Raw genomic sequence first — 26,827 nt, 5'->3', positions numbered from 1 at the left:
GTATACCAGGACTTTGTACATGCAAAGCAGCTCTTTGCCGCCTGCCTAGAACTGGTGACAGAATTCTCGCCCAAGCTGCGTCAGGTCATGCTGAACGAGATGCTGCTTTTGGACGTCCATGCTCACGAGGCAGGGTCGGGGCAGAGCGGGGAGCGGCCACCTCCGGAGCTCATCAGCAGAGTGCGAGGTTATCTGGAGATGAGACTTCCAGGTAAGATCACAGAGCATTCAAAAACTGTGTAGGCTGATGTTTTGGGTTTTTTTTTCTCATAAAATTTTTTTTTGTTGTGGTTTTTGGAATCTGGCAATTTTTAAAATAGAAACAAACTGGCCTGAAATCAGGAAGGAGAACCAATATAAAAATGAAGCATGACATAGATGATGATTGGACACCATATGCTTTCATATGTGAGATGAAAGGGATCACTTTAATGGTGGGGAAGGGGAGTTGCTGTATGCAAAAAATGTATTTTCCAGCAAATGACTGTTTGTTATTGCTTGTTTGTCATGCTTCAGAGTCATGTATGTCAAATGTATGTGCTGTTTCTTTTAATAAACAGTTTATATAGAAACCAAAAAAAAGATGTGCCAGGATGACCTTTGAATTGATTACATTAGCGGTTTCTAAGTTAACTTCCTGACAAAATTTGTTGGCAAAATAAAATAATCCATGACTGACTTTCAATGGGTTGGCATACTTTTCTTTTTAAACTTTGGTTTATAGTATGCATTTTCCCAACATATTGTTCCTAATAACTTTTTCTTTTACCGTGTAGATGGCAATTGCAATTGCCACAACACCATGTTCCCTGTACGTACCCAGATCAGTCCAGACAGTGGGTTGAGCCTCCTGTCCAGCAGATGAAGACAGAGAAAAACTGAAAGGGTATCCTATATCAGGACAGAGCCCACCCTGCGTCCCTTCAGTATTTCTCTGTCTCCAGCAGATTCAGACAGTAGAACCTGCGGTTCCCTAGATTTATCTTCTTTTCTGCTCCTTCGGGATTTTTCTCTTTTTGTTCCCTGTGGGTTGATTCCGGATCAAGCAAGTATTGTTACTCACAATTTAAAAAAAAAAGGTAAAGTTACACAGTGAGACTAATTTGTCTCCTAGCTCTTACTGGGTCCCAAGGGAGACTTGTCCCCTTGATTATTCAACCTGGGATCCACTTTTCCCGATGACCTCTTGCCTGGCTGCATGGGGTGATACTGGTGGTCTAGTCACTCCCCCTTCTCATCCTAGTCTGCACCCGTTGAGGTACCTGCCTCGGGTTCCATAGCAGGGTAGTGTTTGTTGTCTTCTGCTTGCTTAAAGTTTTTACAAAAATAAATAAGTAAATAAATAATAAAAGACAGTAACAGGCAATCGGCAGCATTCTTTTTTTCAGTTTCTGGGGAAGGAGCGAAGCAGGGTTCATTCCCTTGCTTCAGCTCGTGCTCAGAGTAGTTAAATCACAAGCAGATTGTGATAAATTGCAGGAAGACCTTGTGAGACTGGAAAATTGGGCATCCAAACGGCAGATGAAATTTAATGTGGATAAGTGCAAGGTGATGCATATAGGGAAAAATAACCCATGCTATAATTACACAATGTTGGGTTCCATATTAGATGCTACAACCCAAGAAAGAGATCTAGGTGTCATAGTGGATAACACATTGAAATCATCGGTTCAGTGTGCTGCGGCAGTCAAAAAAGCAAACAGAATGTTGGGAATTATTAGGAAGGGAATGATGACTAAAACAGAAAATGTCATAATGCCTCTGTATCGCTCCATGGTGAGACCACACCTTGAATACTGTGTACAATTCTGGTCGCCGCATCTCAAAAAAGATATTATTGCGATGGAGAAGGTACAGAGAAGGGCTACCAAAATGATAAGGGGAATGGAACAGCTCCCCTATGAGGAAAGACTAAAGAGGTTAGGACTTTTCAGCTTGGAGAAGAGACGGCTGAGGGGGGGATATGATAGAGATGTTTAAAATCATGAGAGGTCTAGAACGGGTAGATGTGAATCAGTTATTTACTCTTTCGGATAGTAGAAAGATTAGGGGGCACTCCATGAAGTTAGCATGGGGCACATTTAAAACTAATCGGAGAAAGTTCTTTTTTACTCAACGCAGAATTAAACTCTGGAATTTGTTGCCAGAGGATGTGGTTAGTGCAGTTAGTATAGCTGTGTTTAAAAAAGGATTGGAGAAGTCCATTACCTGCTATTAAGTTCACTTAGAGAATAGCCACTGCCATTATTTATTTATTTATTTATTTAACTTCTTTTACTATACCGACACTCAAGACCAGGTCTTATCGTACCGGTTTACATTAGAACATGGGGAAACCAATTAACGTATAAGTAGAAATGAGAAGTTACATTAAAACAGGGAGAGTAAAAACATGGATGTCGGAAGATAGGACAGAATTAAACTATAACAGAAATTGGAGATCGAGTAATCAAACAATAAGTTAACAAAATTAAACTATACATTAACACAAAACAATAAATTAGTAATGCAGAAACATAGATTATAATCAGCGGATATATACATGGTATGTCTGATGGGAGGAGTGGCGGGGGATGAGGGGGGGTGAGGGAAAAAGAGTGGGTTGGGGTTGAGGGGGAAAGGGAGAAGGTTGGGAGTGAGGGGAGGGAAAAAGGGTGGGTTGAGGGGTGAGAGACAGAGTTGGTTGAATGGATTCCTTCAACGGTAGGCTTGTGTGAACAGCCAGGTTTTAAGTTTTTTTCTGAAGGTTAAGTGGCATTGTTCCTGGCGTAAGTCTTGAGGAAGCGAATTCCAATGTAGCGGACCTGCTGTCGAAAGTGCTCGCTTGTGAATGGAGTTGTGGATTGATGATTTGTTGGGAGGGGCCTTGAGCTTACTTTTGTAGGCAGTTCTTATTGGTCTTGAGGATGTATGTAGTTCCAGAGGGAAGGTGAGTTGGAGAGTGGATTGTTGGTAGACCGATTTGTGGATGATAGTGAGAGCTTTGAACAGAATTCTATATTGAATAGGAAGCCAATGTAAGATTTTTAGGATAGGTGTGATGTGGTCCTTGCGCCGTGTATTTGTAAGGATCCTGGCCGCTGCGTTTTGCAGCATCTGTAGAGGTTTAGTCGAAGAGGCGGGGAGACCGAGTAGAAGAGCGTTGCAATAGTCGATCTTTGAGAACAGTATTGCTTGAAGCACAGAACGGAAATCCTGGAAGTGTAAAAGCGGTCTTAGATGCTTCAGGACCTGTAGCTTGAAGAAACATTCTTTAGTTGTAGCATTAATGAATTTTTTGAAATTCATTCTAGAGTCAAGGGTGGCCCCAAGGTCTCTGACATGGCTTGCTAGTGGGGTTATTGTGTTATTGGTGAAGGGGTGGTTATCGCTAGGGGAGATAACCAGGAGTTCTGTTTTGGACGTATTTAGGACCAGGTTGAGACTCGAGAGGAGCTGGTTTATGGCATGTAGGCAGTCGTTCCAGAAATTTAGAGTTGAGGAGATTGGGTCCGAGATGGGGATTATGATTTGCACATCGTCCGCGTATATAAAATGGGTGAGGTTGAGGCTATTTAGCAGCTGGCATAAAGGAAGTAAATATATATTAAACAGGGTAGGGGAAAGGGAAGAGCCCTGTGGTACTCCTTGTTTTGATGGGATGGGGTGGGATTCTTTGTCATTTATTTTAACTTTGTAGTGCCTGTTGTTGAGAGAGGATTTAAACCAGAGCAGAGCGGAGCCAGAGATGCCTATTTCCATTAGACGGCTGATGAGGATGTCGTGGTTTACCGTGTCAAACGCCGCAGAAATATCGAGTAGGGCTAGAAGGTATGATTGTCCCTTGTCAAGGCCCATCAGGATGGTGTCCGTTAAAGAAAGAAGGAGGGATTCTGTGTTTAGGCGTTTTCTGAATCCGAATTGAGAAGGGTATAAGATATTGTGGGAGTCCAAGTAGTCGGTGAGACGGAAGTTGACAAGTTTTTCCATTAGTTTAGCTATAAAAGGTAGGTTTGCGATGGGGCGGAAATTTGCTGGGTTGGCTGGGTCCAGATTGGTTTTTTTTAGTAAGGGTTTCAGCGAAGCAATTTTTAAGGAGTTAGGGACAGATCCTTGATTGAGGGAACAATTTATGATGTCTGCCAGAGATCTTGCAACGGTGTTAGGAATGGTGAGGAGGAGTTTGGTTGGTATTTGGTCCAAAGGGTGAGACGAGGGTTTCATTTTCTTGATAATCGATTCTATTTCCAGGGATGATGTAGGTTCAAGGGATACTAGCGTCTGTTTAAGGATAGTAGATGATGGATTTTGGCTAGGAGTTTGGCTAGAGGGTTGTAAGGCTATTGATGATGTGTTGGAGGTTGCCAGGGGGCCAAGTAGGTTTTTGACTTTGTTGTCAAAGAAAATCGCCAACTCTGTAGATTTGTTTTGGGCTTCTTCTTCTGAGAAGGTAAGGGAAGTGGGAGTGGTGAGGGCTGCCACATATGAGAAGAGCGTTTTAGGGTCGTATAAGAAACCGTGTATTTTTTTGGCATAAAAATCTCGTTTGGTGCGGGTGATCGATGTTCTGTAGAAGCTCATTGCTGTTTTGTAAGAAGCCAATGAGGTGGGGGAGGGGTCTTTCCGCCAGCGTAGTTCCTTGTGTTGTAGGTCTTGTTTGAGTTTTCTTAATTCCGTAGAGAACCAAGGTTTTTTGTTCGTGCGTGCTGGGTTGATAATTTTTGAGGATAATGGACAAATTGTGTTTGCTACTGCGTGTGTGATTGTTTGCCAGGAATTAATTGCGGTATCAGCATCAGTGAGGTCCAATTTGGATAGGTCTTTGGCAAGGCTGTTGCTGAGAGTGTCCATTGAACAAGGTTTCCTGAATTGGATGGAGGATTTGGAAGCAATAGGGGTCTGTTTTTGATTAATGGCTAGTTTTGTAACTATCAACGAGTGGTCTGACCAGGGGATCGGGGAGCAGGAAGGTGGGGAGATGGGCGAGATGGTTTCATTTGTGAATATCAGGTCAAGCGTGTGACCTGCCTTGTGGGTGGGATTATTTATGATTTGATTGAATCCCATAGCCTGGAAGGAGGAAAGTAGGGTTTCGCAATTGGAAGATGGGGAGGGAGAATCAACATGGATGTTGAAATCTCCTAAAATGATAGCGGGTGAGTTGGAGTCGATATGTTTGGCTATAATTTCGATGAGTGGAGAGGGGTCAGCTTCTAGGAGCCCTGGGGGGGCGTAAATAAGGCAAATTTGGAGTTGGGAGGATTTGAATAATCCGATTTCTAGTTTGGTTGTAGATTTGAAGGCTTGTTGAGTTAGTCTTAATTCTTTTTTTGTGATTAACATTATTCCACCCCCTCTTTTTTTTTTAGGTCTGGGGATAGAGAAGACGTCATATTGTTGTATTGGCAGTTGGTTAATTATGGCCGTATCTGAGTTTTTCAGCCATGTTTCGGTAATGGCACATATGTCCGGTTGAGAGTCTAGGAGATGGTCGTTGAGCATGTGAGATTTTTTTGAGAGCGACTGCGAGTTTAGAAGGCTTAAAGTTATTAAGGATAGACCTAGGAATTGTGTTAGTGGGGAGATCATGATTGGAATCAGAGATCTCTTTGAGCGTAGATTGAGTAACGGTGCTTTAGCTCTGATGGGGATTGAGCGAGGGATTGAGCGATGGATAATCGGAATGGAGAAGGTTTGTAGCATGTTAATGTCTTTTTTTTTGGATGCAAGTTGATGATGGATGCTGGAGTGGCTGGATGCTGGAGTGCCTGGATGAATGCTGGATGCTGGAGAGGCTGGATGCTGGAGTGCCTGGATGAATGCTGGATGCTGGAGAGGCTGGATGCTGGAGTGCCTGGATGAATGCTGGATGCTGGAGAGGCTGGATGCTGGAGTGCCTGGATGAATGCTGGATGCTGGAGAGGCTGGATGCTGGAGTGCCTGGATGAATGCTGGATGCTGGAGAGGCTGGATGCTGGAGTGCCTGGAAGAATGCTGGATGCTGGAGAGGCTGGATGCTGGAGTGCCTGGATGAATGCTGGAGTGGCTGGGTAAAGGATAGAAGCTGGAATGGGTTGGCGCTTATAAGGAGAGGGTGGGGTAGCTGATAGAAAGTAGTGACGGTTGCTTCTATGGCCCCTTAGTTGCGAGATTCTAGGGGCCGACACCGACTGCGCAGGGAGGCCGACCTAGGGTGAGGGAGAATCGTGGGATGGCGGCGCAGGTGGAGTATAATGGTTGCCGCTTCGAGAATCGTGGTTCTGGTGCTGTTCAGGTGCGCACGAAGGGGCCGCATTTCCTTCTATGGCTTTGGGCCTCGGCGCACGCGGCTGGCGTCGGGGTCCCCCGGGTGGGGAGGCCGTGTACTGACCTGACCTTCCCCCGGTGGGGCTCCGGCGCCGGTCGCGCAGGTCTCCGGTCGCGGCGTGGACAAGGGGCGAGATGGCGCCTGCAGCCTTGCTTTAAAGCCCAGCCGGGCTGTAGCTGGTTGGCTGGCTTCTAGTTGAGGGTGGGCCTTGTCGCGTTTCGCGGGTTAGTGTAGTCTTTTTTCGCCACGTTTCCTTCTATGGCTTTGGGCCTCGGCGCACGCGGCTGGCGTCGGGGTCCCCCGGGTGGGGGGCTAGAAGGCTAGATTGTCTAGCCTTCTAGCTCCGGGGGCTCCGGCGCTGGTCGCGCAGGTCTCCGGTCGCGGCGTGGACAAGTCTATTCCATGTTACCATTAGCAATGGTAACATGGAATAGACTTAGTTTTTGGGTACTTGCCAGGTTCTTATGGCCTGAATTGGCCACTGTTGGAAACAGGATGCTGGGCTTGATGGACCCTTGGTCTGACCCAGTATGGCATTTTCTTATGTTCTTATGTTCTTCTTTCTCTTTGCGGCTCCAGTGTATTTTCTTATGTTCTTATGTTCTTCTTTCTCTTTGCGGCTCCAGTGTGGTGCCCCCTCATGGAGTCATGCCATGATCTTCTGCCTGCCTTGCCTGCGGAGAGCCTGCCTCGCGGCTCTCCCACGACGGGCTTTGCTCCGCATGCTCCCCGGAGGGGGAGGGCTCCTCCGGGGCAGTGACTAATGCTCCAGTTCGGGGTTGGGCCGTGAGACGCACTCCCAGGCCGGCTCCTGTATGAAAAACCATGGGAACGACAGCCATTTTGTCTCCGGAGCTGCCTGCTAATACAAGCCCTGCTGACATGCCAGACCTGATTTTTAACTCTTTGCTGCCCGATCTCGGCCCTGTGGATTCCCCGGGCCCAGTTTCTGACAAACCGCCCCCCCCACAGCGCGGTTCTTCCTCTCTCCCCGTGCCTGGCAAGGTTCAGCATTGTTTTTCCCCTGAATTTGTTCTATTATTGCATAAGTCCTTTCTGGCTAGTCTGGAGGAAGACAATGATCCCTCCCAGGGTGTCGTCCCCCCCCCCCCCCCCCCAGCTAAGGTCCCTCGGGTGGGCACAGGACAGGGCCCTAGGGCCCCGGACTTACAGGCCTCTACTAGGGTCAGAATAATGCCGGGCATTCTGGATTCCCCAGACACCCCCCCCCCCCTCAGCTGTCTCCCTCGCCGGATGCGGATACTGATTCGGATTTGGTTCTTCCAAATCCACTGGTCGACGGGGATGATCCGCGGGTCCTGCGGCTGTTCCAATGTGAGGAGCTTGAACCACTCATTCCTTTTGGCCTGGATGAACTCGGAATTGATGTTCCTCCCAAAGAGCCCCCCACTCCTTCGTCTTCTCGCATCATGGACCCGGCCTGGCGGGACTGAGGGCTCCACCACACACTTTTCCATTCCACCCCATGCTTATGCAGCTCCTGCTGCGGGAGTGGTAGTCTCCCAAATCAGGTCTCCGGGTGGGCAGGGTGATGGACAAGCTTTACCCCATGTGGACCAATGCCTGGAGATGCTTAAAGGGCCTAAGGTTGATGCTTCGGTGTCTGCAGTCACCAAGCGTACCACCATCCCGGTGGTAGGGGGCATGGCATTGAAGGATTTGCAGGATCGGAAGCTGGAGCTCCATCTCAAAAGGATCTTTGAAGTTCTGGCTCTTGGAGTCAGGGCGACAGTCTGTAGCAGTCCAATGCAGCGGGCAAACCTCAGGTGGGTTCAGCAATTACTCAGCACCCAGGACCTCCCGTCTGCAGAGGCGGAACAGGCAGACCAGTTGGAGGGTGCTATTGCATATGGGGCTGATGCCCTGTACGATCTCCGGGTGCAAGCCAGAGCCATGGTTTCAGCGGTATCGGCCAGATGTCTTCTCTGGCTGCGGAATGTGGCCATGGACTCCTCTTCTAAAGCAGAGTTGGGCACTTCCCCTTCAAGGGTAAGTGGCTTTTTAGTGAGGACCTGGAACAGCTTATTAAATCCTTAGGCGGCGACAAGGTTCATAAGCTGCCTGAGGACCGTCCCAAACAGTCCAGGTCCGGCAAGAACAAAAGTTCCTTCGATTCAACATTCTGGACAGACACTATCAGTTTTGAGCGCTTCCGTTCAGTCTAGCCACCGCACCCCGCACGTTTACCAAAGTTATGGTGGTAGTGGCAGCCTTCCTCCGGTGGGAGGGAAGTCCTGGTCCATCCATACCTGGACGATTGGCTCACTCGAGCAAAGTCAGAGGACCTGTGCGTGACAGCGGTCAACCGAGTATTGCCTGTTCTCTCCTCTCTCAGGTGAATAGTCAACTTCTCCAAGAGCTGCCTCAAGCCCTCCCAGGTTCTCAAATTCCTGGGAGCCCGCTTCGACACCCGTGCACCATGATAGTTTATTTTAACTACAAGTAAAGAAATGTAGAAAGACATTTTGCGATCTCTTTACAACCTGTCTTCCTCAACTATATGCAGTGTAGGCTGTTTAGGGGCAGTGCCTATGTACTGACTCTTTGAGGCGGAAAGAGGAGAATGGAAACCAACAACATTAAGGCCAGTGCAGGCTCTCAACTAAATTTGGAAGCGCCATTATGATCGCTTTCACTACAAGCAAAGTTTGCGGGATTTTCCCCTCATTGTCAAGGCTGGAGGGACAGTGCTCCCACAGAGACCGGGAGGAGAATTTCCAAGGGATAATGATAAATGTTCCCACCATATTATTTGCTCCCAATAGAAGTAGGGCGGCAGGTTCAGTGACTCTGGTTATTACCTGCGGAGAAAGTTAGTTTCTTGCAGAGGGTTCCCTACCCAGCCGTCATAGGCTAGTAGGAAGAAAATTTCTCTTTCTCAGTCTCTCTCTCCTGGGAAAGTCAATGGGGAGATGGGACGGCAGCCACTTGCTGGTTTCCTGAGGTGGATGCACGAATGCGCGGGTACTTGTGTGCATATGGGCGCAGCCTAGATTTCAGAGCATATTTGCGTGTGTGACTTGAGCATTTGTGAAAGCGACCTAGACTTGAGCCACTTATTTGTGCGAGTTCTTTTGCATGAACAACCACAACCTAAGGCTTGACCGTGGATTTGCCTACATCCTTAATGGTATGCACGCAGGAAGCCACCTAGAATCAAAGTTCAGGAGAGCTAGGCGCTGGGGATGAACAAGTCTGATAGCAAGACTATCTGTGAGGCCCACTATCTGAAGGCAATCGCCTGCGTCAACGCTATTTAGAAGCTCAAGGCGATTTGGCTACTAGTTTGGTGATGTTTGGGTCACCCCCTCAGCCTATGCTGTCTCCAGAGGGGAGTGGAGTGGGAGGCAAGGCAATGATCAGTTTTGTTCCCGATGGCAGAGGCTCAGAATCTGTCATCTGTATGTCTGGTTTTTAAATGACTGACAAGCTGCAAGTCTTAAAAAGAATTCTTAAACTGTGGACTCATGCATAAGAAAAGAGCACTGTCAGACTGACTAATTATAGATTGGCATGTAAATGTAGATACCCAATCTTTCACAGTACCCATTATAACTGCACACTAGATGCTCAAGAAAGGGTGTTTGCCAGTTCAGCTGCCATTATCTAATGTTGTTAAATTTCTTTGCAGATATTCCTCTTCGGCAAATAGTAGCTGAGGAATGCATTGCCTTCATGTTGAATTGGCGTGAGAATGAATACTTAACTTTGCAAGTTCCAGCGTCTTTGGTCCAGAACAATCCATATGTAAAGGTAATAGGAACGGGCATAAAGTGATTCTCAGGTATCCTCGATTTAGGACCTGATGTCATCAGTCTTTTGCCACAGACACAGAATGGAAGAAAAGTCTTCGGGAATCAGGCCATAGTATTGCAGATATGTCCTAGGGGGGGATGGAGCAGCTCTCCTATGAGGAAAGTCTGAAGAGGTTAGCTTGGAGAAGGAGACGGCTGAAGAGGTTAGCTTGGAGCAGAGATGGCTGAGGGGGATATGATACAAGTCTTTAAAATCATGAGAGGTCTTGAACGAGTAGATGTGAATCGGTTATTTACACTTTCGGATAATAGAAGGACTAGGGGGCACTCCATGAAGTTAGAAAGTAGCACATTTAAGACTAATCAGAGAGAATTTTTTTTCACTCAACACACAAGCTCTGGAATTTGTTGCCAGAGGATGTAGTTATAAAATTATCTAGAATTTATGTGCATAAAAGTATGTGCACAAAAACAGTGTTCCAGGGGTTGGAGTTGGGTTTTACATTCATATTTTTGATCTTAAAAAGTATGGAGGTAATTTTCAAAAGGTTTTACATGCGTAACAATTTTCAAAAGTCTATGCACCCACAGAAACATTATCTCCTATGCATGGAAATTAACATGCGTAAGTCTGCAAAGAGCAAATGTAACTTTTGAGCAGGTTAGTTTGTGTGCATTCTTAGGGATAATTTTCAAAGCGAACATATTCATGCCAGTTTTTTTTGAAAATTTTGTAACTTTTGGGTGTAGGCAATGCATTACTTATGCAAGTTGTTATAAAATTACCCTCTTCTAAACCCTGAGAGCCCTAGTCTATAGAAGTGTGGGGAAAACACCTGGAGAAAGGTGCCGTGCCCTAAACTGTTACTTTTTGAAACCAGCCCTGCATCAAGAAACTTAAGTATATTTGGTTGAATTGCTTCTTTTGGACCTATATGTATAATGCAGACAGTGAAACTGCTGCAGATTGAGCTGTGCTTAGATAATTTGTGTATTCAGACTATATGTATAATGCAGACAGTGAAACTGCTGCAGATTGAGCTGTGCTTAGATAATTTGTGTATTCAGACTGTCATATTACAAAATATTTAAAATATGAAGTCCATATTCAAACACAATTTAGACAAATAACGTGATAGCTGTCCATCTAAATAGCTTACTAGCTAACTTGGTATCCATCTAGAATGTAGCCAGATAAGTTGAGGGCCTTCTGGAGGCGGGTGAGAGGCGTTCCGGGGAGGAGCGGAGTTAGCTGGATAAGTTAACTAGCTAACTCTGAATATCTGGTCAGGTCGTAGGGCTGTCCTAAAGTCGGTTATGTATAACCAGCTAACAAGCACAGTCACACACCAGCTGAATATGGACCCCTATATTTCTTTATATTTTGAGTTAAACAGCAATAAGGTGGATGGTTTTTATTTCAATTTCTGCTTTGCAACAGTAATATGACCCTTGGAAACGGGAGCCTTATATCATTGGTGATTGGCGAAGGAGCAGAGCCTGAGATGAACCTGCTCGTTGCTTATTATCTGGGAATTTCCTGATTCCTGGGTAATATTGTTCAAATATTCCAGATTTGTGTATGTATATAGATGGTGTTACTTTTATAGTGGGTTAGGCATGTCACAAATATATCTGGTTGATCATATTAGAATTCAAAACTTTCTGAATGTTATTGCGCTGGAATATTCCTAAAATTTCTCCAAACATAGTAGTGTGGTTGCTGTATTAGTCCAGTTGAATGGATGGAAATAAATGTTAACAAACAAATCTTATAAAGTGATATCTTTTTATTGGATTAACTTAATACTTTTCTTGACTTGCTTTTGAGAGATAATGTTCCTTTCCTCAGGTCAAAACAAAATAGGCATATTAGAGGAAAAGATGACATTTCCTAGCGTGTAGCCAGATGGGCTCAGGACCAATGGGTATAGAGTACTCCTGATAGCAGATGGGAGACAGAGTCAGATTTCAAAGCTGACGTCAGCCTACATATACCCGTGCAGGAAGCTCTGCTCTTCAGTATTTCTCCATCTCCTAAATCAGATAGGGACACATCCACACACTAGAATAGTGTTAGCAATTCTAAAACAAAGAGAGAAAATTTACCTCAAGAAGATGAGCCCCGCTCTCCTACGGTGATACCTAAGGGTCCCTCCCCCAGTCGAGAATTCCTGAGGTGATTTCGAGGTCCCTCAGAGGTAAGCCTCGGTCCGGTAGCCAGCTCCCGGCATGGATTTAGCCCCCAGGGTGGCTTAGAGGCAGTGGGTGTTGAATCGAGCACGGTGGTGAAGGTATTTCCCCCTCCCCCCAAAGCCGGAGACCGCCCTGCACGAGACCGGGAAACACCGAGACCAGGTAAGGTAGAAACCTTCTTTTAAGTCTCCAGTCTCCGAGGCTCGAATAACCGCACAGATCGTCCCTTCCGGCGTCTGTTAAATTGGGTTGAGCAGCTCTGAGCTAGACCGCAATCTGGTGCAAGGGTCCACACACATGGAGACCCTCCGGGGGGGTTGCCATCTTGTCCGCATGGTCGTTGACGCCATTTCCCCCTCTTGACCGCCGTATTGTCTGCACAATTGAGCCATGCACACAGCGGTGCATTCATCTCGCCCAGGCACACAAAGTGATAGCCTGCACATGCATCCTGCACGCACATTGTTGGCGCACAAGTCATGGCACTGCCGGCCAAGATCAAGGGACAATTCCTCTGCCCAGCCTGCCACCTGAGAGCTGCTCAACCCGAAGTGGCCTCCACCTTATGCTAGCAGTGCGAAGAGGCTCAGGGGGAACCTAAGCAAGGCCCTCCACAGCCAGTAGAGGGCTCCGGATCCACTAACAATATTACCCCGGACCTCTGTATCTCCGACTCGGCGCCTACACAGGAAGGCACCTCGGGGGCTTCCACCATAAACCTGCCGGGATTCAATATGGACCCAGGGTCCTTTTCCTGGGTGGAATTCTTCAAAGGGCTGCAAACCTTTGTCCAGGCGCAACCAGTACCACTGGCGACACAGTCCCAGTCTCCACCAGAAGCACAAGATCTTCCAAGCACCTCTCGGACCTCTCGAGACATGCCCCACCTAGGCAAAAGCCTCCCTACAGGCGATACAGACACTTCTGGGGACGAGACTGACTCCCTGGAGGAAGGGGAAATCCCTCCAGGGATGGAACCGTACCGAACCATGCTGCGATTCTTCTCCAAAGACAAGTTACCAGCTCTCGTGTCTGACCCTGAATACGCTGGCTATTCCAGGCATGGGTGCCAAAGACGAACACCAATGTTGCAGTCCGTACAACAACTGATTGACCTGGAATGGAATACCCCGGAGGCCAGCTTCAAAGGAGAACGGGCCTTAGAAGCCCTATACCCCCTGGTACCCACGGCCAAGGAACTCCTACGGTTCCCAAAAATGGACGCCATGGTCTGCACCATCTCTAAGCGCACAACCATCCCGGTCGAAGGAGGAGCGGCATTCAAGGATGCCCAGGACAGACGTCGGGACGCCATCCTTAAATAGTCCTTTGATGTAGCAGCAATGACCCTGCAAATCGCGTCCTACTGAGCTGTAGTAACACATGCCTGCTTGCTTCTCTCCAGAGACGCAAACACGACCGCTGTAACATTAGAACCGGCAATATCCTTCCTCACGGATGCGACCTCAGACCTAGTGCGCACCTCAGCCAGGGGCATCTCCTCCATAGTGGCAGCCAGAAGACAACTATGGCTCCGAAATTGGTCGGCTGACGCAACCTCCAAAGCGAACCTCACAAGAATGCCTTTTAAAGGATCCCTCTTGTTCGGAAGCGAATTGGAGAAGTTAGCCAACAAATGGGGCGAATCTCCAGTACCTCGTCTACCGGAGGACAGGAACAAAAGAAACCAGCGCTCCTCTCCCCGAAGAACCAAAGGGCAGAGGAGCCCAGCGTACAAGAACACATACTACCAAGCACCTTGCCCCACAGGCAGGTCCCAGTCCTTTCGGAACAGCCACAACAAGAGGGGAGCAGGCTCAGGTACAGGCTCTGGCCGTACCCCACAATGAGAATCAGCAGACCCATCCACAGGAAGAAGTCATAGGGGGCAGACTTACCCTCTTCTACCAAAGATGGGTCGTGATAACGTCGGACAAGTGGGTCCTAACCATCATTCGAGAGGGTTACTAGCTGGACTTCCACAGCATCCCTCCAGACAAATTTGTGAAATCACCGTGCCATGCCCTCTCCAAGAGGAGGGCAGTGGAAACCACACTGACAAGACTACTCAGCCTAAAGGCGATAACCCCGGTGCCCACACACCAACAAAATACTGGTCACTATTCCATCTATTTTATCGTTCCCAAGAAGGAGGGAACGTTCCAGCCCATCCTGGACCTCAAGTCCGTCAATCGTTACCTGAGAGTACCACACTTCCGCATGGAAACCCTACGCTCAGTCATAAGAGCAGTACAGCCGGGACAATTCCTGACTTCACTGGATCTTTCTGAAGCATATCTCCACATCCCGGTCCTTCATGACCATCAGCGCTTCCTATGCTTTGCGATTACTGGACCATCATTATCGATTCTGGGCGCTACCCTTCGGGTTAGCTACCGCCCCTTGGACCTTCACCAAAATCATGGTGGTGGTGGCGGCAACACTGAGGAAAGAAGGAATCCTCGTACATCCTTACCTGGACGATTGGCTGATCAGGGCAAAATCTCCAGAGGAAAGTCACTAGGCAACCACCAGAGTCAAGGATCTACTACAGAATCTCGGGTGGGTCATCAACACAGCCAAGAGCTGCCTACAGCCCTCCCAGTTGATAGAGTACCTGGGAGTCCGCTTCAACACCAAGCAAGACAAGGTTGTCCTCCCCCTCCAAGGAGAAGGAAACTGATGGGTCAACTGCAAAAACTGCTCGCCCCAAGGTGTGGGACTACCTCCAAGTCCTCTGTCTCATGACATCAACTCTGGAAGTCGTTCCATGGGCAAAGGCCCACATGCGCCCACTACAACGTTCCCTACTGTCACGATGGAACCTGATGTCCCAGAACTACTCCATTCACCTCCAGCTACCAGCAGAGGTTCAGACCCAGCTCCAATGGTGGCTACAGGAAGATCATCTGAGCAAGGGAGTAAAGCTATCCTCACCGAACTGGATCTTGCTCATCACGGATGCGAGCCTGCGAGGGTGAGGAACCCACTGCCAGGAACTGACAGCCCAGGGACAAGGAAGAGGCGGGATGGAACATAAACAGACTGGAAGCCCGAGCAGTCAGACTAGCCTGCCTAGGATTCGGTCACAGACTCCAGGGAGAATCTGTCAGTCATGTTGGACAACGCCACAACAGTTGCCTACATCAACTGCCAGGGAGGAACCAGAAGCCAACAGGTGTCCCTGGAAATAGACCCCCTCATGGCGTGGGCGGAAGCAAACCTGCAAGGAATCTCAGCCACCCACATAGCGGGAAAAGACAATGTCTCTGCTACCTCAGCAGAGAGAAGCTAGACCCAGGGGAATGGACGCTGTCGACCACAGCCTTCCAGTTGATAATAAACCACTGGGGAACCCCAGCCATGGATCTCCTGGCAACCTGGTCCAACGCCCAAGTTCCCAAGTTCTTCAGCCGCAGACAAGAACCACACTCCGGGGGAATCGACACCCTCATCCAGACCTGGCCACAGTAAGACCTGATGTACGCCTTTCCCCCATGGCCACTACTGGGTAGGATCACCCGCAAGATAGAACACCACAGGGGACTAGTACTTCTAGTGGCCCCGGACTGGCCAAGAAGGCCATGGTACGCAGACATGCGAAGACTTCTTGCGGGGAACCCTCTGTGCCTACCCCCACGCAGGGACCTTCACCGGCAAGGACCAATCCTCCACGAAGACCCACTCAATTCTCTCTTACAGTCTGGCCATTGAGAGGACTCGCCTGAAGAAGAGCGGATATTCTAAGGCAGTGATTGACACCTTGCTCCGAGCACGCAAGTTCTCCCAATCTCTAGCTTACATACGAATGTGGAGAGTATTCGAAGCCTGGTGCGAGGACCACGAGATCCTTCCGCGGACAGTCAAAATTCCCATGATCCTGGAATTTCTGCAGGACGGCTTGAAGAAGGGGTTGTCTCTCAACTCCCTCAAGGTTCAAGTGGCCACGCTGGCCTGCTTCAGAGCCAAAGTGGACGGCATCAGTCTATCAACCCATCCAGATGTTTCCCGCTTCCTGAGAGGGGTCAAACAAATCCGACCACCATTAAAGTGGCCGGTGGCCCTATGGAATCTCAATCTAGTACTAGACTTCCTAGCGGGAGCTTCCTTCAGACCTATACGCGGTCTGTCACTATGGCTCCTCACCTTGAAGACTGCATTCCTAGTGGCAATATGTTCAGCCCATCGCATCTCCGAGCTTCAAACACTATCCTGTCTGGAACCGTTCCTCTGGTTCACACCGGGATCCATGCAGCTTCGCACTGTCCCCTCCTTTTTCCCGAAGGTGGTTTCTCATTTTCATCTAAACCAAACCATCTCGCTGCCATCTCCAGATGAACATAAGGACTCGGAAGACTCACGCCTTCTTCGCCATCTTAACGTCGGCAGACTCCTAGCCCGATACCTGGAAAGATCAGAATCTGTACGAAAGACAGACCAGACCACCTGTTTGTCCTTCACAGTGGGAAGAAACAGGGGGAAGCGGCCTCGCTGGCAACCATAGCCCTCTGGATCAAAGAAGAAATCAAGGCGGCCTATGTAGAGGCAGGGAAGCCCCCACCTCTACAGCTCTAGAACCATTCCACAAGGGCCCAGGCAGTGTCCTGGGCGGAAACCAAGATGCTGTTGCCTGCCGAGATCTGTCGGGTGGTGACGTGGTCCTCCATACATACCTTCTCCAGGTTCTACTGCCTGGATGTCCAGGCCCGGGAGGACACACAACCTTCACAAGGGCAGTACTTAGTGGGCCACGTGCAGCCTCCCGCCCGCTTTGGGAGTAGCTTTTGTACATCCCATTGATCCTTAGTCCATTTGGCTACATGCTAGGAAATGGAGAAATTACTTTCCTGATAATTTCATTTTCCTTAGTGTAGACAGATGGATTCAGCAACCCGCCCATGGCTGCCCCGGAATCCGGGAACCTCGGGTGACAAGCCCCGAGAACAAGACAAGCATGGGTAAGCCAGGTATTACCTTAGTTCAAGATATCCATAGTTGCCGGGTGTCGGCGTTATCCGGTTGAGTGCACTGGCAGTCTCCAATTGGAAGTCAGTTCAACCAGTCCTAGTTAATCAAGTTAACCAAGTTAATCAAGTTATCAGAGCACACATATATCCACAATTGCTTTTCGAGGAGAATACTGAAGAGCAGAGCTTCCTGCAACGGTATATGTAGGCTGACGTCAGCTTTGAAATCTGACTCCGTCTCCCATCTGCTATCAGGAATACACTATACCCATTGGTCCTCAGTCTGTCTACACTAAGGAAAACGAAATTATCAGGTAAGTAATTTCTCCATTTCTCTTCATCCAGTCAGACCAGTGCTTACGAATGGGTTATGCCCACTGAGCAGCAGCTGGAGAAAGAGCTCAACAGATTTGCTGATGGTCACCCCTTATAGGCATCTGTGCTGACCTCTGTCTGCCGGTATTCTCTGACTCCAGCAGATTGTAGGTGACCATCTCGTGCTATGAGTTAAGGCCTGGTTAGGCTGGGTGGAGAGGAATGGTTAGTGGGCAGCTTGTGTAATGAGACTAGCCCTTCTTCCCTCAGTTGAGTATAGCCCTGGGAGGGAGGCAGGTATTTTCCTTGAGGCAACTCCTGAGATGAAAGTTTAGAGAAAGGAACCTGTCTCTGGAAGACTAGCTTTTGTTTCTGCTCTCTCAGAAAAAATTTCTTATTCGCCTTCTAAATTTTGAAATTTGTATGATTTTGGGGGGAGGGGGATTAGACTGATTTTTAAATTGACAAATCTGTAGGGCTCCTATTCAGCCCCTTTTTGCATCAAAATGCATTGAAAATTAAAAAAAAAAAGTGTGAATTATTTTTCAAATGACATAATTTGTCAGGAAAAATGTTATTTCTTTTCAATGCTTTTATCCTAAATATGTAACAGCCTTTTTTCTGTTATGTTTAACATATAAGATTGCAGAAGGAACAATTTTTGAAGCTGTTAGCTTACTTCAATGACAGCACGCGATGTCTCCAGGCAGACAGCATGTCTTTAGCAGTGTCTAGGAACAGAACACTACATGTCTGCTCAAATATTGCCAAAAACTGGCGGGGCCTACCTGGCTGCAAGGCCATGTCCCAGCCAGAGCTGAGCTGTGTGTCTGGAAGAGACATCCCAAGACCCCTGCTGATGGGTGGGGTGTGTTGAAGCAGTTCTTAGCTGCTTCGATGTCTTGCATGAGTCTAGGGCCAGGAGTAAAAAATCATCTTGCTCTATGAAGCATTCTTTAAAGAGCTGGGAACAATCCATGCATAAGCAAAGGTATAAGATCATTGACATACTGGCTGATGTTTTGATGCACAGCTTGGAGGGCTTGGCTGTTGTGGAAATTTCCTCTTGCTCTGAACCAGGTGTACCGGGAGGATCTTCTCTCTTCCCTGTGTGGGCTGAAGCAACCCCAAACTCCCGTCAAAGATTGAACTTCGCTGGTAAGGGGTTTGCTTTCCTAAAGGACCCTTCAGTGAGTGAACCGATCTCCAAGGTAGCTATTATGCGTTCACACACCACAGTTATTGTAGATATCACAAAGTTGCTGCAGTAAATTTAATTGGTGCAGCTAATTTGTGAAATCTTGCACAAGTCATTAATGCAAGTAGTTGGTTACCCTTGGTTTAAGTGTTCAGAGGAATACTTTTTCTAAAAAGAAAGAAAAATTGTTTTCATGAATAGGTAATAAATATTGCCTTTCTTTTTTTGTAGCTGGGGCAGCTTTTAGCAGCTACTTGCAAAGAACTTCCTGGCCCCGAGAGCAGACGGACAGCTAAAGATCTTTGGGAAGTTGTGGTTCAGATTTGCAGTGTATCAAGTCAGCACAAACGGGTCAATGATGGCCGAGTTAGTTTAATAAGGCAAAGAGAGTCTACTTTAGGTATTATGTATAGGTAAGATCTTTCTTTGAATTATGCATATGTTTTGGATAATATACAGTTATAGATACATACTGTAATACAGACTAAGTGTAGAGAATCTGGCGTTTACCTTTGTTTGTTTTTCCCACACAACTGTTCTGAACAAATGGAGGAACTGTGGAACAGGAAAATAGCAACAGGAAGAAGATTCTGGCAAAAGTCTTTGTGGCACATTTGACACTGAAATGTTTTGCAATCTCTCATAGTTAGTGTTCAGATATTAACCATTGACACTTTAAGGGGACTGATTGGCAGAAGAGTAGTAGAATAAGGACCTAGATCCTTTCATCGCTACATCACCAGTTTAAATCTGAAACAGTTGGTAGTCTCTGACCAGCTCCCAACGGACAGATGTCCATATCACTAAAATCACTAGCAGTTTTGTGCTAATTCACATCAGGGTGGGCAGTCTCAGAGAGGCCACAGTAGAGGTAAAGCGCAGTCCTGCCCTTGAATCCTTAGAGGTGCTAAGGTGCACTAATAGATCAGTGGCAGGAAGGGGCGGAGCTGAGCTTGAGCTGCCACTTCCCATGCTGTATCATACTGTATGTGTTCTGTGGATCAATGCGGGACTTCAGTTTGCTGATAATCTGATACCGTTCAAGAATGGTAAATTTACTAGAAAATTAAAAGAACTTGACAAACTTTGTATAAAGCAGGAGGAATGCTGGTAAAACTTTTTTTTTTTTTTTTTTTTTTTTTAAAGAACTTTATTTAGGACCAGCCTGGGGGTTCAAAGGCAGCATACTCTGCTCCTCAGAAAGGAAGGAGTTAATCATCACACAGTGGTACCACCTAGTTGACTGTATTTAGGGTCCTTCGGCCATGGGCAGTCGCTGCATTGACTAGGCCAAGTGAAAACTTTGGGTAGCTGCAAGTGAAGGCTCATGGGGCCGTGGCCCAACAGAGGCCAGTTTCAACTATCTGGAAGCCTAAATGAGTAGGAGAAAGCTGCCAGACCAGAATGCATGTAACCTTGTAAAAACATTTCCTGCAGTACCAAAGAAAGGGTTAAGAGCAGTTCCTCCTCTCAACCCCCCCATCCTTAGGAGTATGGCATACTTGGAGATGGCTTGAAGTTGTATGGCTTAGTTAGGCTCCACGAGGGGCAAAGAGGAAGTATCATGAATGCTAGTGTAGGGATACCAGGTCTTTAAACATTACTAATTTTTCTAGTTGTAGGTTCAATCTCACTTTTTACATTTCATGTTTTTATATAGGAGTGAACTGCTTGCTTTCATCAAAAAGTTACGGGTAAGTTTTGGCTTAAATTTTTTTTTAAGGGTTTTATTTTAACTTCAAAGTAAAGCTTGCTTGTATTTTTTGGTCTAGGAAATTGTAAAAAAAGAAAAAATGCTCATAAAAATTGCAGAGATTTCTTTAGATAAATTTGTTTCATGCTTTCTCTAATTTCTTCTCTGTGGTGTTGGAATCACTCTGGCACGCCTCTTCTCAGCTGGGTTGTTCATTTCCCTGGCTGTCTGGCCCATTTCAGAGAGGATATATACAGTAGCATGGTCCTCTTGCAATCAAGATGAACAGTGCAAACAAGGGAAAAAGTGTAATGAGGGAAGGTCATGGTTCAGTTCAGTTTGTGCAGTGGGTTGGTCTGACAATTTCCTTTGTGCTTCCAACTCAGTTGGAGATGACCTCTCTTCACTTCTGATCCCTTCCATGGCTTTCAGTACCATTTCTGTGCTGCTAACTCCCAGATCTACATCTCTACACCAGGAATTTCATCAGGAATCCAGTCCCAAATCTCAGTCTACTCGTCTGATGTTGCTCTCTGGATGTACCGCCACCTTAAACTCAATATAAGCAAGACAGAACTCCTTATCTTTCCCCCAAACCCTCTTCTCCTTTTCTCTATTTCTGTGAATAATACTGTAATCCTCCCAGTCGCCTCAGCCTGTAATTTTGGGGGGTCATCTTCGACTCTACTTGAACCTTGTCTGCATGCATCCAAAATTCTACGAAAATGTAATGTCTTTCTCCATCACCAAACCCTGCTCCTTCCTTTCTGAGCACACTACCCGAACCCTTAAGTTTTTTGCACATTGCAATAAGATATCCTTGGATGCTAAATATCAGGAATTGTTCTTTAAGTTTTTACACCACAGTTACATTCATAATATTAAAGCCTATAAATATGGAATGACAACTTCGGCTGATTGTAACAAATGTAAATGTAATGGTGCTCTTATACATAAATTTCTTTTATGTCACAAACTTTATTCCTTTTGGGAAGACATGTTCTCTTGGAGTTACAAAATAACCACCATGAAACCTGCTTATGTTGGCTGGCTTTTATTGTAACTTAGTTCAGAATGGCTTGGAGATTATATATTCTGGTTTGATAAACTGTACTGTTTTGTTTTGTTTTTTTGAGTTTTTTGTTCTTACTGAGCTTGTATTCTTACTGTTTCTTATGCCTCGCAGTTTGAAAATACAAATTTGAAAAAAACATTCACACACAAAGGTTAAAAATTTTATATTTTTTAAGAAATTTATAGTAATAGGATTTTCAATGAAATTTACTTTTTATGCATGTTAAACAGTATACAGTCATTTACAAATCATGCAGATATTCCACAGAATTTTAAACATTGTTCTGCAGAATTTTCTAACCCTTGCTAGACATCTACAGGATACAGGGGACCCTGTATGTATGGACATCAACAAACAGAAGTTTAATGTCCAAGCCTTGTTGTTGGTTTTACTGCTGGTAAACTCAAAGTGTGTGTTACCATGTATCCCGTGCACACTGAACTATCCTGTAAATAAATGTGAAAAAGAAATTGAATACATTTGTGTTTATCTAGACCCTTCCCCTAGATCATGGACTGGATCTCTTTCCTTACCCCAAAGACTGCCTGCAGTGTGCAGTGGGAGGCAGCCTGCCCCACCACTCTCCTGTCATTGCCCTCTTCTGACCCAGAAGCTATATATTTCTGTTCACAGTGCCACGGGTCACTTAAATTCAGTTTACCATCTCCCTGTAATGTTTATAAACCACCATGTTACAATCATGGCGGAGATGGCTCAACCTTCTATCCTTTTGAAGTACCTCAGTGAGTAGCAGTTGTAATGTGGGTAACAGCTTTAAAAGAAACTGCTTATGTCTGAGACTTTACCAAAAGAAAGCCACAAATCAACTTCTTTAAGAAACAGACTGTTTGATTTTGAAAATCAGCATATACAGGAGAAACTGGTTAGCAAAATGTGTACAGCTTTGGGTTCTAAGGCATGCTGAGCTTAGACTAGTAGCCTTCTAGAATTGTGTACACCTTTAAATTGCAAAGCAGGCAAGCACTGGAAGTCAGTTTATCATAGCAGCATATTGTATATTGGGAACATTCCAGCAGTCAATGCTGCAGACAGTTCTACTCTCCATGAGCATGAGATCTGGATGGACTACCATTAAAACTGTGTCTCTTTTCACATTGTAGGAGCCATTGGTGTTGACAACCTTATTATCTCTGTTTGTCAAGCTTCATAATATCCGGGTAAGTATCATATTAGCATTTGCTTTTTATTTTCCTAAAAAGATGTAAAACAATTTCAGATAGCTTATGAACCTGTGTTTCCCTCCTAGGAGGACATAGTGAATGATATCACTGCAGAGCACATTTCTATCTGGCCATCATCTATACCAAAGTAAGACTGAGAAAGAAAATGGATACGTACGGTAAAGCGTTTGTCAACAACTGAGCGACCATATCAGGAATGATTGCTTCTACAGCTCAACAGTCCTGAACTACTCTGTTAGCAATTTCATGCCCAAAAGGAAGGGGTTTTGTTTGGGGGGAGGAGAGGGTGTTACCCCATATAGAATATCCAGAATCCTTTGTAAATAGTTGTCTCCAGCATCCAGAGTTAGCTTGCTCACCTTTGGAAGTTTGGCTGGCCCAGCTGTCTGCCTCCCTTGAGACTGGCAGTTCCATATGTCGTCCTGCTGTGTATGGGGCCTCTGCTTCCAGGGCTAATTCAAGATATTAACAACAATGCCAGTCAAAACTTAAATAGGATACTGTATCTATGGTAGGAAGGAATGCTTTTGCTCTATCACACCTTACACAAAAAAAACAATGGTTCAAAAAGTAGCTGCCCTTTATCTTCTAGCCAGATTAGCCCAGGCACAAGAGTTATGCCCATCGACCATCCGCTGGAGACAGAGACTAACAGGCCTGCTGAAAGTTACTCCTTATAGACTCCCATGCTTACCTCTGAATCTAGCAGATAGTAGGAGAACATCCTGTGCTCTTTGCTAAGTCCTGGTTAGGCTTGGAGATATGGAAAGTGTTTGAATCTGGAATGGGCAGCTCCTGAGGTAAAAGTCCAGTAGACGCTCTCTCTCTCTCAGATGAGCATTGCCCTAAACCAGGGGGCTTCCACATATTGGAAGTGGGCCTCTCTAATCTGTTTCTGTATCCTGCCTCCCACTTTCCTCCCTCTCTCTCCCTTTATTTGTGCTTTCTCTGTGGTTACTCCTGTTCTAAAAAAACAAAAATTATGTAGCAGAGAAGAGGTTTTGCCTAGTTTGGGGATTTCTTAGCTGCCTCACTTGTTGTCCCTGAGATTGATGAAAGTTTAAAAAAAAAAAAAAAGGAGATACAAAGGAGAGAAGTCGAGCAGTATTTCCCGGAAGACAGAGGACTTATTGGCAGCACGAGGTTGAATAGTTCAGGTCTTCTCTCTAAGGTTGTGTTTACGCAGTGTATTTTTTTACGGAAGAGCATAACCTCATCATTGGAACATGGGAAACAGGCCATGCAGTGTTTAGCCTATGAATTGGGGCAATTAAGGGGAGAGAATGGTACATGCTGTTTAGCATGCATAGAGGAGCAGGAGAACAGACAGCACAAGAATTTGGCTGCCTGGGGGGGAAGGGGGAGACCGCATCAGCGAGGTCGGTGGCTCAGCCTGTTCCCACCAATGAGCTCAGAACTGCAGCGGGAACAGCAGCCATTTTGAAGCGGCATGAGGTATAGGGGATCTCCTTCATTGTTTCCCGCAATCGCAGACCTTGCATCAGGGGCCTCTTTCTCAACAGGAATTAAAGGAACAGTACCTTCTGCAGACATGATATCTTCCTCTGCTGTGACTGCAGTTTCTGCTAAATTTTTGAGGTGTTTACATCAGGCATTTTGCAGAGCTGTACTCCTGGATATTCTCCTGTACTTTCTTTTCCCCAAAAGATGGCCGTGGGGGGGGGGGGCAAAAGTTTCAAGAGAAAAAGGGGAGAGGATGATGGGGATGAAAGATCCTCTGAATCACTCTTTGCTACTATTTCTCAAAGATAGTAAAGACAGTGTCAGCAAGTTGCAGCTGAAAAGAGGGTGTGTGTCCTCCAGGACAAGACGAGGGTTCTTCTATGGTCAGGCTCTTCCATAAGAATGAGCTATCAGATTTGATCTCTCATTCCTTGCAAGTTCTGAATATTTTGGAGGAAAAAGTCCACAAGGGTCCGGATGCTGCTGAGGATCTGACTGGTAAACAAAACTTTTGTTTCCTTCAGGCTTTTTGGTGTTACAAATAGATTTTTTGATGCTGATCTTACTTTCTATATTACTTCAAAATTTGTACATCATGTAAGGTTTTTGAGAAACAGCCAATTTTGTGTTACAATAATTGTGAAATTTTAAAACAATCTCTCGTACATATATTTTCTTGCTGGACAGTAGTTTTTATGATTTTATAAAATTCATGTCGTATTTTTGACGGCCATAAGCAACATAACATGTTAAAATACACCAAGAAACTCTGCCTGATCATGCCAGATCTTGTTCGGGCAAGCCCCAGCTCGGCTGCAAGATTCCAACTTGTTTCCATAGTGATGCAGCCTTATATAAGCAGCAGCAATGAGTAGTCTCCTATGCAACGTCTGTGTGAATGAGCTAATCGTATCGCTAAAACTGTTGAGTTTAAAGCTTATGGATTTAATTTCATATACTTTTATGAAATGTCGCACCAATGTCGTAAAAGCCTTGACACGTTTTGTTACATCTGTAGTGAGTTTACTCTGAAAGCACAGAAAAGGAGTATGACTGCACTCATTGAGAAGGCATATGAGTTATACTTCGGGTGCAAAATTGGTGACCAGGACAGATCATGGTGAAAGGTTTCATCAAGACATTGTCAAAATGGAGAAATGGTATCAAGGCAAATGGAACCTCTCCATGCTGGGTGACTATTGTTGGACTGTCATCCGCGAACAGTCGGACAGTGATTACAAACGAAAATCTGCGGCAAAACATTTTTAGTTTTGTTTTCTGGTGCCAACATTGCCATTATAGCTTATGCCGCTACAGACACGTAACAATGCTTAATGTATATCGCACTTTTCTGGCAAACGGTACGTGATACAGACATAATAAATGCATATTTGTGTTCAGCTTGTTAAAATATACTTGTTTCACCAAAGGTTGTGGAGGAAACAAAATGTTCCCAGAAATTTGTTTACCAGGGTTATGGTTAGTCTATGTAGATAGATCTTTTCCCTTTCATAAAGCAGTGAGGGATCTTATAGATCTTGAATGGGAAGCACCGGAAGCTAATTTTAAGGGTGGACAGGCACTAGCGAAGTTATTCCCTTTGGTCACCTTGGACAAGGAGAAGCCGAGATTTCCAAAGGTGGATGCGTTGGTCTATTTAGTTACCAAGCATATCACTATCCCCATAGAAGGGGGTGCAGCACGTAAGGATTCACAAGATAGAATAGATGCTTAAACAAGCCTTTGAGGCCTCTAATATGGTGCCTGATATGGCAGCATGCAGTTCGATATGGCTAGAGCAGGATTGCGTTTGTCCCAGTGCTCGCAGGAGAAGAACTTGGATAGTCCAGAGGCTGTGGTCAACAAAGTGGCACAGTTGGAGCCAAAGCCAGGGACAGTGTTTTTTTAGCTGATCAGCTTTTGATTCAGTCCGTGTTTCAGCTAGATGCACAGCTTCTAGCTAGGCACTTACCTTGGCTGTGGAATTGGTCAGCTGACTCTAATAGTAATTGGCCAAGCTCCCTTTTAAAGATAAACTACTTTTTGGGGAGGATTTGAGAAGCTAGTTAAGTTCTGGAGTGATTCAAAGATACCCAAGCTTCCAGGGGATAAGCCAAAAGCCCCTTTCTGGCAATCTCAATCTAGAAATCGCTTTTGGGATTCCAAAAAGAGTAGGCAAAGTCATTTCTTAGGTGACCAAAAAGCTCAGACCTTCAATAGATTCCAGTCCTTTCATTTCTCCAAGAGAAGAGACAAAAATTGAGATGCAGGAGACTCCTATACCTCCCATAGTTCTCAATGAAGGTGTTGGGACCCAGTTTATAGGGGAGAAGATAGGTCATCTTTTGGATTTCCTCCAGAGATGAGTCCAAATCATGTCAGACCAATGGGTCTTGGAAATTCTTTGCAGCGGCTATGCATTTCAGTTTTCTTGTGTTTTATGACTTCTCCTTGTTCTCTGGTAGAAAGAGAAATGCCATTCAAGGAACTTTAGATCGTCAGCTGCATCTAGGCACTCTGGTTCCAGTTCCTAGAACACAGTAGGGTCTCTGTCGCTATTTGATTTACTTTGTAGTCCCCCAAAATGGAGGGGTCATTTTGTCTCATTTTAGATTTAAAGGAGGTCAACAAAGCCCTGAAATGGACTCATAATTC

The 26,827-nt window shown here is 45.9% G+C and overlaps 1 protein-coding gene across 3 annotated transcripts in view; it reads left to right on the top strand.

The window, feature by feature from the left end:
• Positions 1-26,827, top strand: part of INTS8 (integrator complex subunit 8) — a 248,361-nt gene that overhangs the window by 172,006 nt on the left and 49,528 nt on the right. For all 3 annotated transcript variants that reach the window (XM_029591733.1, XM_029591735.1, XM_029591736.1), the window contains 6 exons: positions 10-211; positions 9,939-10,060; positions 18,970-19,151; positions 20,399-20,432; positions 22,628-22,684; positions 22,774-22,835. In XM_029591733.1, the coding sequence (XP_029447593.1) occupies positions 10-211; positions 9,939-10,060; positions 18,970-19,151; positions 20,399-20,432; positions 22,628-22,684; positions 22,774-22,835 (659 nt within the window). The remainder of the gene's footprint in view (positions 1-9; positions 212-9,938; positions 10,061-18,969; positions 19,152-20,398; positions 20,433-22,627; positions 22,685-22,773; positions 22,836-26,827) is intronic.

This window comes from Rhinatrema bivittatum, chromosome 2, assembly GCF_901001135.1.
Source record: "Rhinatrema bivittatum chromosome 2, aRhiBiv1.1, whole genome shotgun sequence".
Taxonomy (NCBI): domain Eukaryota; kingdom Metazoa; phylum Chordata; class Amphibia; order Gymnophiona; family Rhinatrematidae; genus Rhinatrema; species Rhinatrema bivittatum.
This window is presented reverse-complemented; position numbering and strand designations above follow the sequence as displayed.